The sequence below is a fragment of the Aquarana catesbeiana genome, linkage group LG04 (assembly GCF_042186555.1).
Source record: "Aquarana catesbeiana isolate 2022-GZ linkage group LG04, ASM4218655v1, whole genome shotgun sequence".
In the NCBI taxonomy this organism is placed as follows: domain Eukaryota; kingdom Metazoa; phylum Chordata; class Amphibia; order Anura; family Ranidae; genus Aquarana; species Aquarana catesbeiana.
Genome location: NC_133327.1, coordinates 38,246,582 through 38,263,573, shown reverse-complemented (window position 1 = coordinate 38,263,573; position 16,992 = coordinate 38,246,582). Strand labels below are relative to the sequence as shown.

The 16,992-nt window shown below is 42.4% G+C and overlaps 1 protein-coding gene across 1 annotated transcript; it reads left to right on the top strand.

Annotated features, from left to right (window-relative positions):
* The first annotated feature begins 10,674 nt into the window (after positions 1-10,674).
* On the top strand, positions 10,675-14,710 carry LOC141141359 (probable G-protein coupled receptor 139). Its single transcript, XM_073629024.1, has 2 exons — positions 10,675-10,744; positions 13,758-14,710. Exons 1-2 carry the CDS (start codon positions 10,675-10,677, stop codon positions 14,708-14,710), a joined length of 1,023 nt encoding a protein of 340 aa, XP_073485125.1.
* Positions 14,711-16,992: the final 2,282 nt, after the last annotated feature.

Genomic DNA, 16,992 nt, shown 5'->3' with positions numbered 1-16,992 from the left:
GGGTAGACTACATAACTTTTACTTTGAACTTGTCATACACTGATTGGTTTGCTACCCTGTGCTCACAACTGACTTTTTCCGTTCAAAAAGTAGCAATTGCTTCTGTTTGGAGACAAGCTTCACGCGATGCGGTTTGCCATGATTTCAGCGTGATTTATCACCAGACAATCGTGGCAGAATTGCACCCGCGATTAGGTGCCATTGAAAATGAATAGCACCTGAACAGGCGTGGTACGATTTGTTAGTTTTGCAGAGAGTTCTGGGATCATGGGTAGAATCGTGGTGAATCTGCCTCTGATCGCAAATGATGAGGTCTGAACAGGGCCTGAGCTCTGCCATACAGGGGACTACAAGAGACTGATACCAGGTCAAACTCAGGTACTTACACTGCTTAACTGCTTCCATTTAAAAAAATACAGTCAATGATATATTAATGAATTGTGAGCTGTATTAAACTGTGTCTTTTGTATTTGCCTAGAGCTCATCAGTTGAATGACATTGATTTGATCTAGGATTTTACACGTAAACTTGGCCATTCCTTGTGTCAATAATGTCACATTATTTATTTTCTCTGGGAATATTTTGACAAGATCAGATTTTCTCATGAGAAATATCTGGACAAGATACAATTAAATTGTCATCTTCTAATTGCTGCATCCATTATACCTTTGGAACAGTCCAGACCTGCAGCCACATGGCATCAACTCCTGCCTGACTACCAGTTGAGACAGGACTCCCTGAGAAGGGATTTCCAGCGAGGACCTGTCACATCACATCAGAACACAGTGACTGAACAGGAAGATAAGGGTTCCTCTGAGGATATGGGAACTGATGGAGTGTACTGCATGCACAACACTGGGACAGATGAGCTCATGACACAATGTGGTATACTTTTATACTTACACTTACCCAATTTCTATTTCTTTCATGATATGTATTTAAAGGTAGAGTCGACTTTCACTCTTCCCACCCACTTTCAATCTGCAGCCCCCTTATCTTAAACAGGTCTACTGGTTAAATTTAGCTTTGCTGGGTGGTAACTAATCCAGCTGATTTGTAGTCTATTTGATCATTTGGGTTCCCCTAAATCCAGTGTAGGTGTAGTGCCTACTTTTTGCCAGTAGGTGTCATTGGTACCTCTGGTATTAGTATGATGAGCTACAGTAAAACTGGTTTATGAAGATTTATTCTTCTCTTAGCCAATCAGTAGGAGTTTCCTGGCCAATGGTGCATGTTGGGAAAGAGTATAAATATTTTGGGAAGCCAGGTGATCGCTCTCTTCCACCCAGGCTCTGGCCTGGGGTGGGTGTACGTGGAGCAGCGATGTGACTAGGCCTGAACCCTGAGGCCTAACCATTTGCTCACGGCTTTGTGATTTGGAGCTGATCAGAGGACATGGAAGGCTCTGATGAAGACCTGAGAGGAAGTGTTAGAGGTTACCCTGCCAAACGGAGAGACTGTAAAAGATAGTAGGGTTTAGTTCTGCTTTAAGAAGTTGCCTGTCTCTTCCGCATGTGCCATGGTGCATCATCATGGGGGCCGGCTTCAAGAACCTGGAAGAGATGTAATTTATCAGAAAAGCTCAACCTTTCAAAATTCAAAAGGATTCTAAGGGCTCCAGTTGGGCGACTTTGTCTGTTCTTAGATGATGGCATTGTTATTACATTCAACACTTGCCTCCTCACTAGAAAGGTTACTCTATAGAGGCAAGTCTCTCAACATAATCAGTGTGTCTCCCAGCTAGGGTGACTCCCACTCCATAACAGACCAACTTTTAACCCGCCTCTTTCATTAATGTATTAGCAAGTTGCAGAATTTGTTTTAATAAAGATAGTGTTACCCATTACCTCAGTAGGCCTCGTTATGTTCAACTGGGTATGCTGGGTCTAAAACAACTCATTCGCTTCTCCTAGACCTGCCATTTCACCCAAATGGCTATAAGGTGAAACAACAATTATCTTCAAAGGCTCCTTGGCACCCCCTGCAAGCACGACTGGAACATTCTTACTCTTGCCATGGGTAGCAGCAGAGATTTTTGCACATGAAATTGGACTTGCGGATACCACTTCATGCTCAGCAGTATTTCTATTAGTATTCCAGAGCACAGGACGACTCACCATACTATGCCCCATTGGACACATGCAATGCAAGGAACTGGCTGACCTCCAGGCATTGCTAAACACACACATTGTTTTGCTCCTGGTCAGCCTCTTGCTCTCTCATGGTAGTCAGAGCAGGCTTCCCCATTGCAGTAGCTGGGGTCAAAGACCTTTACAATGCCAAAATATCTTGCACTGTATCCAGGGACAGGGGATAGGGGACACAGGGGATAGCATGACCCCACTCACTTGATTCCATGCCCTATCACTAATATATCTCTGGGATGGCTGAGCAACACATTCACTAGCGCTTATGTCTCCTAATGCCACTGCTCCCCTGCTGCTAGGGGGGACAACTAGGCTCATTTAGTTGCAATGCATCTTCTCCATTATCAGGATTAGTCAGAAGACCAGCCAATAATTTACTACCAGAACAGACAGTAGCAATTCTGATGCACTACAGCTAAATTACATTTACAGCAGTCCATGGCAGACTCCCAAACTGGCAGTTTCAGTTTGTGCACATGTGGGACTTGTCCAAGTGGTGAAATGCCCTGCAGGCACAGAATTCTCTTACTCTTTTTAGAAATGTCCATATTGCAAGCATGAAAAAGTGATTGGACGCACACTGTAGTATTATCCATAAAATTCCCCTTTTCCATAATGTGGGACAAATACCACTAGGAATAGCATATAGTTAACGCGTTTCACACAAAGGAGTGCTTAATCAATGATTTCATGTCTATGTGGTGGCAAGTCAGGGCGAGCACCTGTGATTCATCCCTGATAAACATCCACACCTGAGCGGTAATTTGCTTTCTGTTGCATATTGCAAGCATGTTGTTTACAAAGTCCACAGCAACCTGTACCATTCCAGGCAACTCGTGCACTGTTCTTTTAAGCGCTGCTCTCACTTCAACTCTTGCAGGTAAGCACCACCTGCCATATATGATGTGCTAGTATTTCAATGGGTCCTTTTTAGCATAGAGCAAACGGTTCAGCAGTAAGGATCAGCAGATTTCACTTTTGCCCACATCCTGCACTAATTGGGGATTTCAGCTTCGGTATAGCACAGTCCAGTTGCCAAACTTGCAGTTAAAGGCTTCCTTTGTCCTCTTTTTTGAAAAAGATCAGTTCCAACTCAAAAAGGGTTACCCTTGCAGGGGTTGCCAGCATTCCTCTTCCAATGCTACATAATACAAATTCTTAAATCAGCTTCCTGGCTTACTCTTTCACCACTGCTGCTCTGGCCTTACAATTCAAGCCCTATCACAAAATTCAGACTCCCTGCTGCATTGGCCCGCACCCTGACCTTTAGAATGGGGCCTTCTGTGGACCCAGGTAGAGCCCTGAACCATAGTCAGCCCCTACACCAAAAGAGGGCACACTCAGGATGCTGGTTGGCAGTAAATTGTGGACCCAGGTTTGGAAAAAAATTATATATATATTGCAACGGTGTAACGAGCCCCTTGCTCGCTCGGTTCCACTCTCCCGACACTCCTCTGCGGCTATAGAATCAAACTGCAGATCACAACATCTGATTATTCGATCATCCGATGCTCCGGGATTAGAACTACAGCTATGTGCCGTTCTAGCCCAGTTGTGATAGCTCAGAACAAACACCAGGCAGGCTGTATGTAAGTTCAACCAGGAATCTCTCTTTATTGACAGGAATACAGTCTCTTTTATACAATGAAAGAGGAGGTGCAGACCTCCTGCTCATATTACTCTAACAATACAGCTGTATCCTAATTAACCTAATTAACATGAGCTAATTAACTAATCCCTTTAGACAGCCTAGATGACTCAGACATGACCTTTAGGCCAGACTGGCCATCTTGTAGCTCAGAAAGCCCAATCAACATTATCACAATAGCAGAGTTAATTAACACAAACAACAATGGGGATCTAATGACTCTTAGATCCCATACTAGAGACTTATTTACAATACACATTTTAGCAGACAACAGACAGGTAGCTGGAATTGATGACATTAGCATTTAACAGTAGGAATCCCAACGGTATGAATCAGTCACTATTCCAATATGGCAAATCCAGGGTCCCCAGAGTCTGTGTGTCCTGGGGGACCAGGACCCAAATCCACAGTAATACCACCTCAAGGGTCCCCAGGCATACAGCTCACAAAGAGCACCGTTCCCCCAAATGCCAGGGCCTTCGATCGATCGGCATGAGGCTAGCATTGAGTCCCCTCCAAAAGTCTCTCTCCCGGCTAGGTCTGTCACATATATAAATATATATATATATATATATATATATATATATATATATATATATATATATATATATACAGTATCTCACAGAAGTGAGTACGCCCCTCACATTTTTGTAAATATTTTATTATATGTTTTCATGTGACAACACTGAAGAAATGACACTTTGCTACAATGTAAAGTAGTGAGTGTACAGCTTGTATAACAGTGTAAATTTTCTGTCCCCTCAAAATAACTCAACACACAACCATTCATGTCTAAACCGCTGGCATCAAAAATGAGTACACCCCTAAGTGAAAATGTCCAAATTGGGCCCAGTTAGCCATTTTGCCTCCCCGATGTCAGTCTCAGGTCTCAGGTGTGAATGGGGAGCAGGTGTGTTAAATTTGGTTTTATCGCTCTCACTCTCTCATACTAGTCACTGGAAGTTCAACATGGCACCTCATGGCAAAAAACTCCCTGAGGATCTGAAAAAAAGAATTGTTGCTCTACATAAAGATGGCCTAGGCTATAAGAAGATTGCCAAGACCCTGAAACTGAGCTGCAGCACGGTGGCCAAGACCATACATAGGTTTAACAAGACAGGTTCCACTTAGGCCGATAGTCGATCAAAGAAGTTGAGTGCACATGCTCAGCGTCATATCCAGAGGTTGTCTTTGAGAAATAGATGTTTGAGTGCTGCCAGCCAGTGTTGCCAACCGCCAGTTAATTTAAGGGCAGCCCGTAAATTTCACCCCATTTTTGGGCTGCCCGTAAATGCCAGTTACAGGCAGCAGAACCCGTAAAAAAGATGGCTGCGGGCCAACCATACAACGGTGCATGCGCCGTTCCAAAAGATCATACACGATCGGCCGGGCGGCGCATGCACAGTAACGTAATGTCACCGCCTGGCGCCATTTTTAAAATGAAAGCACTCAGTGGTGCCACAGCGGCACAACGGTGCAGAGAGGTAGAGGAGTATAAGAAAAAGGGGACACAGGCCACAGGACTCAGGAGGACATTAATGGGGAGTGAAGCTGGCCCGGCAGAGGAGGACACTGATGTGCACAGTGCCTGACTGGAGAGGTGAAAGGGACACAGTGACAGAAGAAGGACAATGACTGATGTGGAGACAGGTATGGTATTATAAAGGGGGACAGAGGAGGAAACTACCATGTCCGCAGCCTCTAACCATCTCCTGTTACTGTATCCTGTCCGCAGCCTCTAACCATCTCCTGTTACTGTATCCTGTTCGTAGCCTCTAACCATCTCCTGTTACTGTATCCTGTCCACAGCCTCTGACCATCTGTTACTATATCCTGCCCGCTGCCTCTAACCATCTCCGCAGCCTCTAACCATCTCCTGTTACTGTATCCTGTCCGCAACCTCTAACCATCTCCTGTTACTGTATCCTGTCCGCAGTCTCTAATCATCTCCTGTTACTGTATCCTGTCTGCAGCCTTTAACCATCAGTTACTGTAACCTGTCCGCAGCCTCTGACATCTCCTGTTACTGTATCCTGTCCGCAGCCTCTGACCATCTTCTGTATCATGTCCGAAGCCTCTGACCATCTCCTGTATCATGTCTGCAGCCTCTAACCATCTCCTGTATCATGTCTGCAGCATCTAACCATCTCCTGTTACTGTATCTTGTCCACAGTCTCTGACCATCTGTTACTGTATCCTGCCCGCAGCCTCTAACCATCTCCGCAGCATCTAACCATCTGTTACTGTATCCTGTCCACAGCCTCTAACCATCTCCTGTTACTGTATCCTGTCCGCAGTCTCTAACCATCTGTTACTGTAACCTGTCCGCAGCCTCTGACTATCTCCTGTTACTGTATTCTGCCCGCAGCCTCTGACCATCTTCTGTATCATGTCCGCAGCCTCTGACCATCTCCTGTATCATGTCTGCAGCCTCTAACCATCTCCTGTATCATGTCTGCAACATCTAACCATCTCCTGTTACTGTATCTTGTCCACAGCCTCTGACCATCTGTTACTGTATCCTACACGCAGCCTCTAACCATCTCCGCACCATCTAACCATCTGTTACTGTATCCTGTCAGCAGCCTCTAACCATCTCCTGTTACTGTATCCTGTCTGCAGTCTCTAACCATCTCCTGTTACTGTATCCTGTCCGCAGCCTCTGACCAACTTCTTTCTCATGTCTGCAGCCTCTGACTATCTCCTGTATCATGTCTGCAGCCTCTAACCATCTGGGGGGGTTGCTGTTGTAAGGGGGAGTGACTACAATAATGTAAACGGGCACTTATATAAAGGTTCCCACCTATATTAGTAACCCCCCTTACCTTAGTGTATTCACTCTACAGAAGGTGGTCTCTGGTCACCAGAGTGCCCCCCACATCAGAGTTCCTGGGGTTCCCCTTTACATCGGAGTCAGCAGGATTCCCCCTTACAGTGCAAGGGCAATGCTGCAGACCCTGATGTAAGTGGTCTCCGGTTACCAGAGCCTCCCCTTACATCAGAGTTCCCCCTTAAATCATGATCTGCAGCACTCCCCTTTACATAAGAGTTCCCTTTCACTGTAAAGGGGAATCCTCCAGACTTTGATGTAAGGGGGAACTCTGTGCTGGCTGGGTTTTAGTAACCTGACCTTCAAATCAATGGAGAAATATGTTTTTTTACTTTTGTTTACCCTAAACACATTTCTAATAGCGCTAGCTATATGTTTATAGTTTAAATATTGATATTTGCACTCTTTAGCAATGAAAACTGTAATTTTAAGTATTTTTTTTAGCAGTGTCAGTAAAAAATGTGGTCTGTCAGTAAATGGCATGATTTTTGTCAGCAAAAACATTTGGTGCCGTTTGTAAATTTTGGCGTCCTGCCAGTAAATTTCACTTCGGGGGTTGGGGGGGGGTTGGCAACACTGCTGCCAGCATTGCTGCAGAGGTTTAAGGGGTGGGGGGGCAGCTTGTCAGTGCTCAGACCATATGCCGCACACTGCATCAAATTGGTCTGCATGGCTGTCGTCCCAGAAAGAAGCCTCTTCTAAAGATAATGCACAAAAAAGCCCGCAAATAGTTTACTGAAGACAAGCCCACTTAGGACATGGATTACTGAACCATGTCCTGTGCTCTGATGAGACCAAGATAAACTTATTTGATTCAGATGGTGTCAAGCGTGTGTGGCGGCAACCAGGTGAGGAGCACAAAGACAATTGTGTCTTGCCTACAGTCAAGCATGGTGGTGGGAGTGCCATGGTCTGGGGCTGCATGAGTGCTACCGGCACTGGGGAGCTACAGTTCATTGAGGGAACTATGAATGTCAACATGTACTGTGACATACTGAAGCAGAACACGATCCCCTCCCTTAGGAGATTGGGCCACAGGGCAGTATTCCAACATTATAACGACCCCAAACGCACATCCAAGACGACCACTGCCTTGCTAAAGAAGCTGAGGGTAAAGGTGATGGACTGGCCAAGCATGTCTCCAGACCTAAACCCTATTAAACATCTGTGGGGCATCCTCAAACGGAAGGTGAAGGAGCGCAAGGTCTCTAACATCCACCAGCTCTGTGATGTTGTCATGGAGGAGTGGAAGAGGACTCCAGTGGAAACCTGTGAAGCTCTGGTGAACTCCATGCCCAAGAGGGTTAAGGCAGTGCTGGGAAGTAATGGTGGCTACACAAAATATTGACACTTTGGGCCTAATTTGGACATTTTGACTTAGGGGTGTACTCACTTTTGTTGCCAGCAGTTTAGACATTAATGGCTGTGTGTTGAGTTATTTTGAGGGGACAGCAAATTTACACTGTTATACAAGCTGTACACTCACTACTTTACATTGTAGCAAAGTGTCATTTCTTCAGTGTTGTCACATGAAAAGATATAATAAAATATTTACAAAAATGTGAGGGGTGTACTCACTTTAGTGAGATACTGTATATATAAACACAGTATATATATATTATAATGTATTGTGACAGTGATGTGCCCTATCATGGTGTTAGGGGACGTTGGTGTTGCCCAAGGTACTGCAGGGCGATTACAGCATGAGTGTGATCGAGCATGAAGCTTGGATTTGAACAGTGACAGAATGTGGATGATCCCTCAGGGCAGACCTTACAGAGGAAAAATTCCAACCTGCCCTCAGGTCTCACAACACTTTGGGTAAATATCTCCCCGGGGCCATCATAGGAAGCTGTTGCGGCCAATCAGAGAGCCAGTGCAGAAATAAATTGCAGTATGTTAATGGAAGACAGTTAAAAGCTCACAGACCTGCCCGAGGACTGACAGACAAGACGAGGAGCTAGAAGAGCAATGGGGGAGACACTGGCAGGAGAACAGAGGACGTGCACAGACATATAGATATTTACAACCATGAGATTTTAGAAATAACACTACTCTACAAATGTATATATTAATGGGAAGATAGGACAGTCTGGGAAATAGAAATATTTTAGTCTTAGGAGATATTATATGATATTCTAGCATGCATATTCTATGAACAGGCTCAGGATAAAATATACAACTATAGAATAATACCAAACATATCGGGGCTCTGGACTGAACAGAATATATGAAGTTATAGGATTATAATACAGACCCAGGGAACTGATTATAATGTAGATACAGTAAAGTGATTATAGTATAGATACAAGGACATTATTATAAGATAGAAATAATAAAGTGAGTATAGTATAGATACAGGGAGATGATTATAATATAGATACAGGGAGTTGATTATAATAAAGTTACAGGAAGATTATTATAATATAGACAGGGAGGTGATTATAAAACAGAAGGTCATTGCAAAACGGATGCAAAAAGGTGATTACAATACACATATAAAGAGGTGATTACAATACAGATACAAAGAGGTGATTACAATACAGATACAGGGAGGTGATTACAATACAGATACATGGAGGTGATTACAATACAGATACAAGGAGGTAATTACAATACAGATACAGGGAGGTGATTACAATACAGATACAGGGAGGTAATTACAATACAGATACAGGGAGGTGATTATAATACAGATACAGGGAGGTGATTACAATATAGATACAGGGAGGTGATTACAATACAGATACAAGGAGGCGATTACAATACAGGTACAAGGAGCTGATTACAATACAGATACAGGGAGGTGATTACAATACAGATATATGGAGGTGCTTACAATACAGATACAAGGAGGTAATTACAATACAGATACAAGGAGGTGATTACAATACAGATATATGGAGGTGCTTACAATACAGATACAAGGAGGTAATTACAATACAGATACAAGGAGGTGATTACAATACAGATACAGGGAGGTGATTACAATACAGATACAAGCAGGTGATTTTATGCTCTTATACATCACTAAGGGTACCAGAGTAAAGGCCATTTAATTGGATTGTTCTGTAAACAGGCCACCATTGCAGTATTCAGTGTTATTTTTTGAAGTAACAGGACGTTCTTCCTCACCTTTCAGTGTAGATATCTAGGCACAGTATTGGGGTGGTAGAGTGACTCAGATTGTAGTGTAGAGGAGCAAGCAGGGCTGTACTTGGACTGTAGTGAAATAAGATAATAATATAGCAGCACTCTGCATATACTAGGGCTATCGCTATCACATAAGGACGCGGCTGTGAAATAATGAGAAGCACAGATAGGTGAGGTATAGCGTTTAGACAGAGGCAGAGAGAATGTGGGTGGTAGTCTTGGTGGTAGAAGCATGAGTTGAGGGTAGTAATATTACTGGACAGTATTAGTGAAGGGCAGTGAGGTGGTTGCAGAGGGTAGCAACTGGATTTGCATAGTTTGAGTAGACCGTAGTAGGAGAATAAGTTTGAAGGGTAGTAAATTGGAGTAGTGTGTAAGTATAATGAATACATGAATGGTTGTTGAGGAGGTGGAGTGTAGGCTGGTGCTCTGACTTAAATAGAGAAAAGCAAGTTAGATTGAAGGGCAGCACAGTATGCCTAGTGGTGTTAAGACGGTGTGTAAGTTGTAGTGTGAAAAAAGGGTAGCTGATAGTAGCAGTGTGGAGGGTAGTAAAGGGAAAGAGAAGAGGGCTGCTCACATAAAACTGTGTGAGTGAAGGGCAATAAGTGTTGTAGTATGAACGCAGTTGAGTAAGTGCTGTAGTGTGAGTGTAGTGTAATAAGTGTTGTAGTGTGATTGTAGTGTAATAAGTGCTGTAGTGTGAGTAGAAGGTAGCAAGCGTTGTAGCTGTGGGCAGGTTGGTTGGTAGAGTGGAAGTTAAAAGCGGTGTAAGCAGAGGGTAGTAATTACTTAGTTTTAATGTGAACAGAGGGTAGTAAGTGGAGCATTGTGATTTGAAATATAGAAGCAGTAAGTGTGGGAAAGGCAGACAGGAGGCAGTTAGGTGAATTGCCATGGAGGAGCCATGGATCCGGACCATCCAGAGACTTTTCTACCCCATTATGTGTGTATTCGGTCTCCCAGGTGAGTCTTGTCTCTTAATGGCATTGATATATATACTGTATATATATATATATATATATATATATATATATATATATATATATATATATATATATGTATATATATATATATATACAGTGGGTATTAATTTATACAACCTCTACAGGGGGACACACCAAAGTATAATTCCTGCAAATTGTATTGCTCATTTACTATTACTGAATTTGCTAAATTAGAATTGTTAAGTATTGCAAATCTATTCTATAGATGTCAGGCATGTAGCAAAAGCAAGACAACCTTAAAATATTTCTGAATAAGAAGTGTTCTACATGGAAGAGTAGATAAAAACTCCATAAGGCAGAAAGAATAAAAAGAGCATTAAAAAGCTGAGGTTTCTGCCAAAGGCAGGTCACTAAGTGATGAATTTTGGGGTGCCAAATTGATTGCATATCCCCCGTGGTACGCTAAATTTTTTCCAATTTGTACATTTTTCTTTGACCTTTTTCCACTTTATAGTCTTTTTTTTTATATAGTGCATCTGTTTTTTTTTTCTTTGGTTTCCTCCATTGCCTTAATTTCACAATAGTTTCTGGTGGATGTAAATTACGAATCAGTTTGTATCAGTAGAGATGATAATAAGGAAGACCCTCGTTCTCTCCAGTGACCAATCATAGTATCCTCTATAGCTGTCATCTCTAGAGACTGTGAAGTGCGGCAGATGCTCCCGAACAATTTCCAGGAGGACCCTTGTGTGATGGCTCCATTAACATTGCGCAGATGTGCTGCTGGACCTCCAAATAACCAGTGATGACACCTGGGGCCCTCTTCTGTCACTCTAGTCTACAGGTCTTACCCAGGAGCTTAATCTCTAATTATCTTTTTTTTTAACTATGAACCCAAAAAAGATATTAAACTCAGACATTCATTTACTTAAAACCATACTCTGATAAACAATTCCCTGGTTGTCCTACTTTAGCCTATGATGGAAAAGGACAACAGACTGCTTGTAGAAATAGTTAATTTACTCAATTACATGTTTTGTTCTCTCATTCTCACATTTGCGAATGTGTAGAAAATTTAGAATAAAAAATAGAACTTTTAAAGGTTAACTCCACTTCCGTTGAGAGGAAAAAATCCCTTCTGAGTGATCAATTTATATTGCAGGCACTTTAATACACTTTGTTGCAGATACTTTTTGTTGCTTTGAAGAAATTAGCTGTTTGTTGCACAATGTCCTTTGCAGACTGATTTTGAATGGGAAGATCTGATTCATCACAATTGCCTGGGGCACTCTGAGTGTTGTAATGTCTGCATCTCATTGGAAGTATTTAACCCTTGGGGAGTATCTCACTAAAACTGAAATCCCTATTGCAGCGGATGCCTAAAATGTTACATGTATCGTAGTGTAGGCTTCTGAGAACAAATCACACAAGCAGGTAGCTACATTTTACACTAGCAGTGTATGGAACGCTCTCCAGGTTGCCATATTGCATTTAATTTAGCAAAGAATTACAGCGGCAAAAGACTAAAAAGGTAGGGTAATTTTTAATATCATTAAATTACAATATGGCTTGTGTGGAAGGTGTATATGCTATTATAATTTATTTCCACAAAAGAGGAGTTACCCTTTAAACTCTGTAGCTACAGATTATGATATTCCAGTTGGTCCCTATTGGCTAGCTTTGCCTGCAAAACTGCTGGCCGTTTAGACTAAATAACCAGAAGTTTGCAAAAAAGTTCAGTTGCAATTTATATGCCTTGGATATGCTAGGAACAAAATCCACCATCTATACATTTCTGTCTCTGTTCCTGCCCACCCAGGAGTTATTGGTGCTCCTGCCCACCTTTGTGTGTTCCAGGTCCTTCTGTTCCGTTCCCTATAATATAAAATAAATTGAAAGCCAAGCAGGGAAGGTGGGAACTCCTCAAAATGGGCACAGCAGGGAAGCAGACCCATGAACTCAGTGCAGGGATGGTGGGAACCTCTTATAATGAGCACTGCAGGTATGCAAACCTGGGGAGTTATGCCCTGTACACACGGTCGGACATTGATCGGACATTCCGACAACAAAATCCATGGATTTTTTCCGACGGATGTTGGCTCAAACTTGTCTTGCATACACACGGTCGGACAAAGTTGTCGGAAAATCCAATCGTTCTGAACGCGGTGACGTAAAACATGTACGGCAGGACTATAAATGGGTCAGTAGCCAATAGCTTTTGTCTCTTAATTTATTCTGAGCATGTGTGGCACTTTGTGCGTTGGATTTGTGTACACACGATCGGAATTTCCGACAACGGATTTTGTTGTCGGAAAATTTTATAGCAAGCTCTCAAACTTTGTGTGTCGGAAATTCCTATGGAAAATGTGTGATGGAGCCTACACACGGTCGGAATTTCCGACAACAAGTTCCTATCACACATTTTTCATCAGAAAATCCTATTGTGTGTACAGGGCATAAGTGTGGAAAAGGTGGTCGCCTCTCAAAATGAGCACAGCAGGTGTTCTCATAATGAGAACCTCAGGTATGCAGACCAAGGAACTCAGCATAAGGATGATTGGAACCCCTCATAATGAGCACCTCAGGTGCATACCTGTGAGCTCAGTGTAGAGATCTCACTAACAGATTTCCAGGAAAATAAAAGATGGTTAGGTAGTTTAACACTTCAACTAATAAAAGATAAAATATCACATTTGAGTGGATGTTCAGTGAACCGGATGCTGGAGGATGTTGTGAGAAATGTGAATAGGTCAGAGACATTTTTTACAGCAGCCAATCAGAATTCAAGATTATTTTCTTATAAAATGATTGATGAAATCTGATTGGATGCTACAAAGAATAACTCCACTTCTAATATAGTTTTCTTTTTATCCTTGTCTATTACAGTTTTGATATTATTAGATCTCATCATGTCACTTAGTTCCTGTATTGCTATTTTTGTGCACTGAATACAGAAGACAAAAGTAGACTTTGATGAAGAGTCAGTAAAGTTATATGATGTCCAGTAAAGATTGATTCCTCTCTCATTGCAGCCAGTATAGTGACCATGGCCGTCTTGTGGAAGGGGAACCTGGACATGTCCAAGTCCATTGTCTACTACTTGGTGTCATTGGCTGTTGCCAATATCCTACTCATCCTGGTGGTGACCATTTTCCGGGACATCTTTTACTTCTATGTTGATTTTACGCTTTACTGGCCTGAACCATCTTGCGGTGTTAGCAACTGGATATACTTCACTTGCGTGTACTCTCTAACATGGTTGACGGTGGCCTTCTCCTTTGACCGTTATGTCATTGTTTGTTGTATGAAGCTGAAGCTTCGGTACTGCAGGCCTTCAGTCACAAGGTGGGTCATTCTTGGTGTTTACACAAGCGCTTTCCTTGTGGCCATGCCAACCTTCTGGATGTATGTTCCCATCCGTACCACCCGACCTGATGGTACCATCTTCCATATCTGCTCTCTCCACCGCAATCTGAGCTCCATTCCATTTTTGTCAGTCTACGACCATATCCAGACCACAGTGTGGATTGTCTTTCCTCTGGTGTCGCTCATATTGACCAATGGCTTAACAGTGTGGCATATCACCATGACCACCAGAGTGCGGCAATTCCTGAAGACAAACGGAGGAAAGCAGTCCGATGATCCAGAGGTGTTACGCAGGAAGAAGTCTGTGACCTTGCTGGCAATGATCTCCATCTCGTTCCTGGCTCACTGGCTGCCTAAGATGGTAGTCAAAGTGGTAGAGAGGGTCACCTATCCACCAGTGAATCGATATGACTTCTACCACCCAGTGAATGTGGTAAGGATGCTCTGCAATATGCTGATCGTATTCAGCTCATTCAGTAATGTGTGTATCTACTCCCTCACTGTCACCAAATTCCGAGAGGAACTCTTTCGTGGGGTCAAGGTCGTCCTCACCATCCTCTGCCGAAATTCCACCTCATATCTCCCACCTTCTAAACCTATGAATGTATTTGCTATATGATGCTACAATATGGACAGCCAATTGCTGCCTCATTTCAGAAGACAAAAGGAGATCATAATTTATGGTTAATAATTTTTCAGTCAAACATTTTCTTAAATGTAGAGTGTTATTTCAGTAGATGAACAACTGTTAGATCCACATTCCTTTCTAAAACCTGCAGGATTGTTGTGTTTTTCTGGACAGGAATATATGTGTAAAACATGTGTAGGTTTTAGTTGGGTGTGTGTTTCGGGGTTGTGCATGTACAACTAAGTGAGTCAAAAAAAAAAAAGTTGGGCTTTTGTCTATCACCAAAATGCTGATGCCTGTACATCTTCTGTAAATTTAAATATAAATTTTATGGCAAAATGTAGCCACTTTTGGTGCCTTGCAAAAAATATATATCTGTCCTAGACTATACAGCCCAAAGTTTTTTGCCATTTTTGCTGTGTATTTGAGGTCCATAACAGACCAACATTCCTTAACTATATGACCAAATGTATGTGGATATTAGTCCAAATAATGGATTTCAGGTATTACCAGTGATGGATACTTTTAATGCTACAGCATACAAAGACATTTTAGACAATTGTGCTCTTCCAACCTTGTGGTAACGGTTTAGGGAAGGCCATTTCTGTACCACCAAGACTGTGCCCCTGTGTAAAAAGAGAGCTCTATAAAGACAAGGTGTGACCAGTTTGGTGTGGAGGAACTCAAGTGACCCGCTCAGTATCCTGACTTCAGCCCTAATGAAGGCATTTTAACTGGAATGCCAATCACAAGTTGGGTCTACTTGTCCAACATCAGACCTCACAAAATGTCTTTTGGTTGCATCGCCATTCCCATAGACATGCTTCAAAATCTTGTGGAATGCCTTCCCAGAAGAGTGGAGGCTGTCTCAGATAGAATGGATGCTTTTATTACTTGGGGGTCTATTTAAAAAACATCAGTTGAACGAATGTCAAAGTATTTGACCAGGCTGCACAAATACTATGGCTTACTATGATTGTCAGTCCCATCTGGTGACCAAAATACAGCATACTTTTCTGAATTACCTCAACAGAAAATACCACTAGTAGAAGCTGACAACCATTGGAAGTCAAATTACTGGAGAAAATATGGTGAAAATTTGTGCTGCCTGGACAAATGCTTGTGACATTTGTCCAATGAATGTTTTATAAATATACCCCATAAAGTACTTCTTTTTTGTAACAGTTTCTCTTTAAGGCCTATATAAAAAGTACTTAAAGGGATTTTAATTGCATGCGCATGTGACTATGCTGACCAATGAGAAGCACGTCTTCTCAAGTAATGTTTCCCAAATGAAAGAAGGGCTTCTCATTGGTCAACATGGTAACCTGGCCGCAATAACCAACAAGCACTTGCCATCGTTATTGTGGATACTCACTTTGGGGCTGCTTATTGCAGTGTGTGATATACAGACTACTACACCAGTAGCATAGGACATCATGACCGCTATATGCAGTAGGGTCTGGAGGGGTGGCCAGGATATTTGGAGTTAGTTCCCCCATTCATCTTGGCAGAGATGAAAAAAATGCTGCTGAGTATCCATGAAAAGGAAACCAAGACCCACCAGGATATCCCTTCACTTAAGAATCTTAATGGTTCTTCTCCTTCACAATCGAGGTCAATTGAATAGAGCCTATTCTGTGAAATCAATGGAAATAATGCCGAGGGAGAGGAGAGATGCAAACTCTCTCTCTCAGAACGCCTCTGACTTAAGATTCCTAAGTAAAGGGATATCCTGGTGGGTCTTGGTTTCCTTTTCAAGGATACTCCGCAGCATTTTTTCATCTCCTGCCATCCCTCTATCATCAACAACGGGTTACCCTTTTCTTGAAAGAAGAGGGGGATAAATAAATTGATCCTATTATATAAATAATATAGGCCAGAGATATGCAATTAGCGAACCTCCAGCTGTTGCAGAACTACAAATCCCATGAGGCATAGCAAGACTCTGACAGCCACAAGCATGACACCCAGAGGCATGATGGGACTTGTAGTTTTGCAACAGCTGGAGGTCCGCTAATTGCATATCCCTGATATAGGCGTTATATCTGTCTCTCCCCTGTGGTCACACAATATCCATTGATAGGGCATCTATTGAAATAAATCAGGAATTCTCTGGTTTCTTGAGTAACCCAGATCCAAGTGTATCTGCATTTAATTCATACAGCACTCTTGAGTCCCCTGAAGAAGCTGTTTTGAAGTGAAACATGTAGAGCGGTAGTGTCTGTATTTGCTTATGAATTGAACAAATGCTATAACAAGGAATCTTTTAT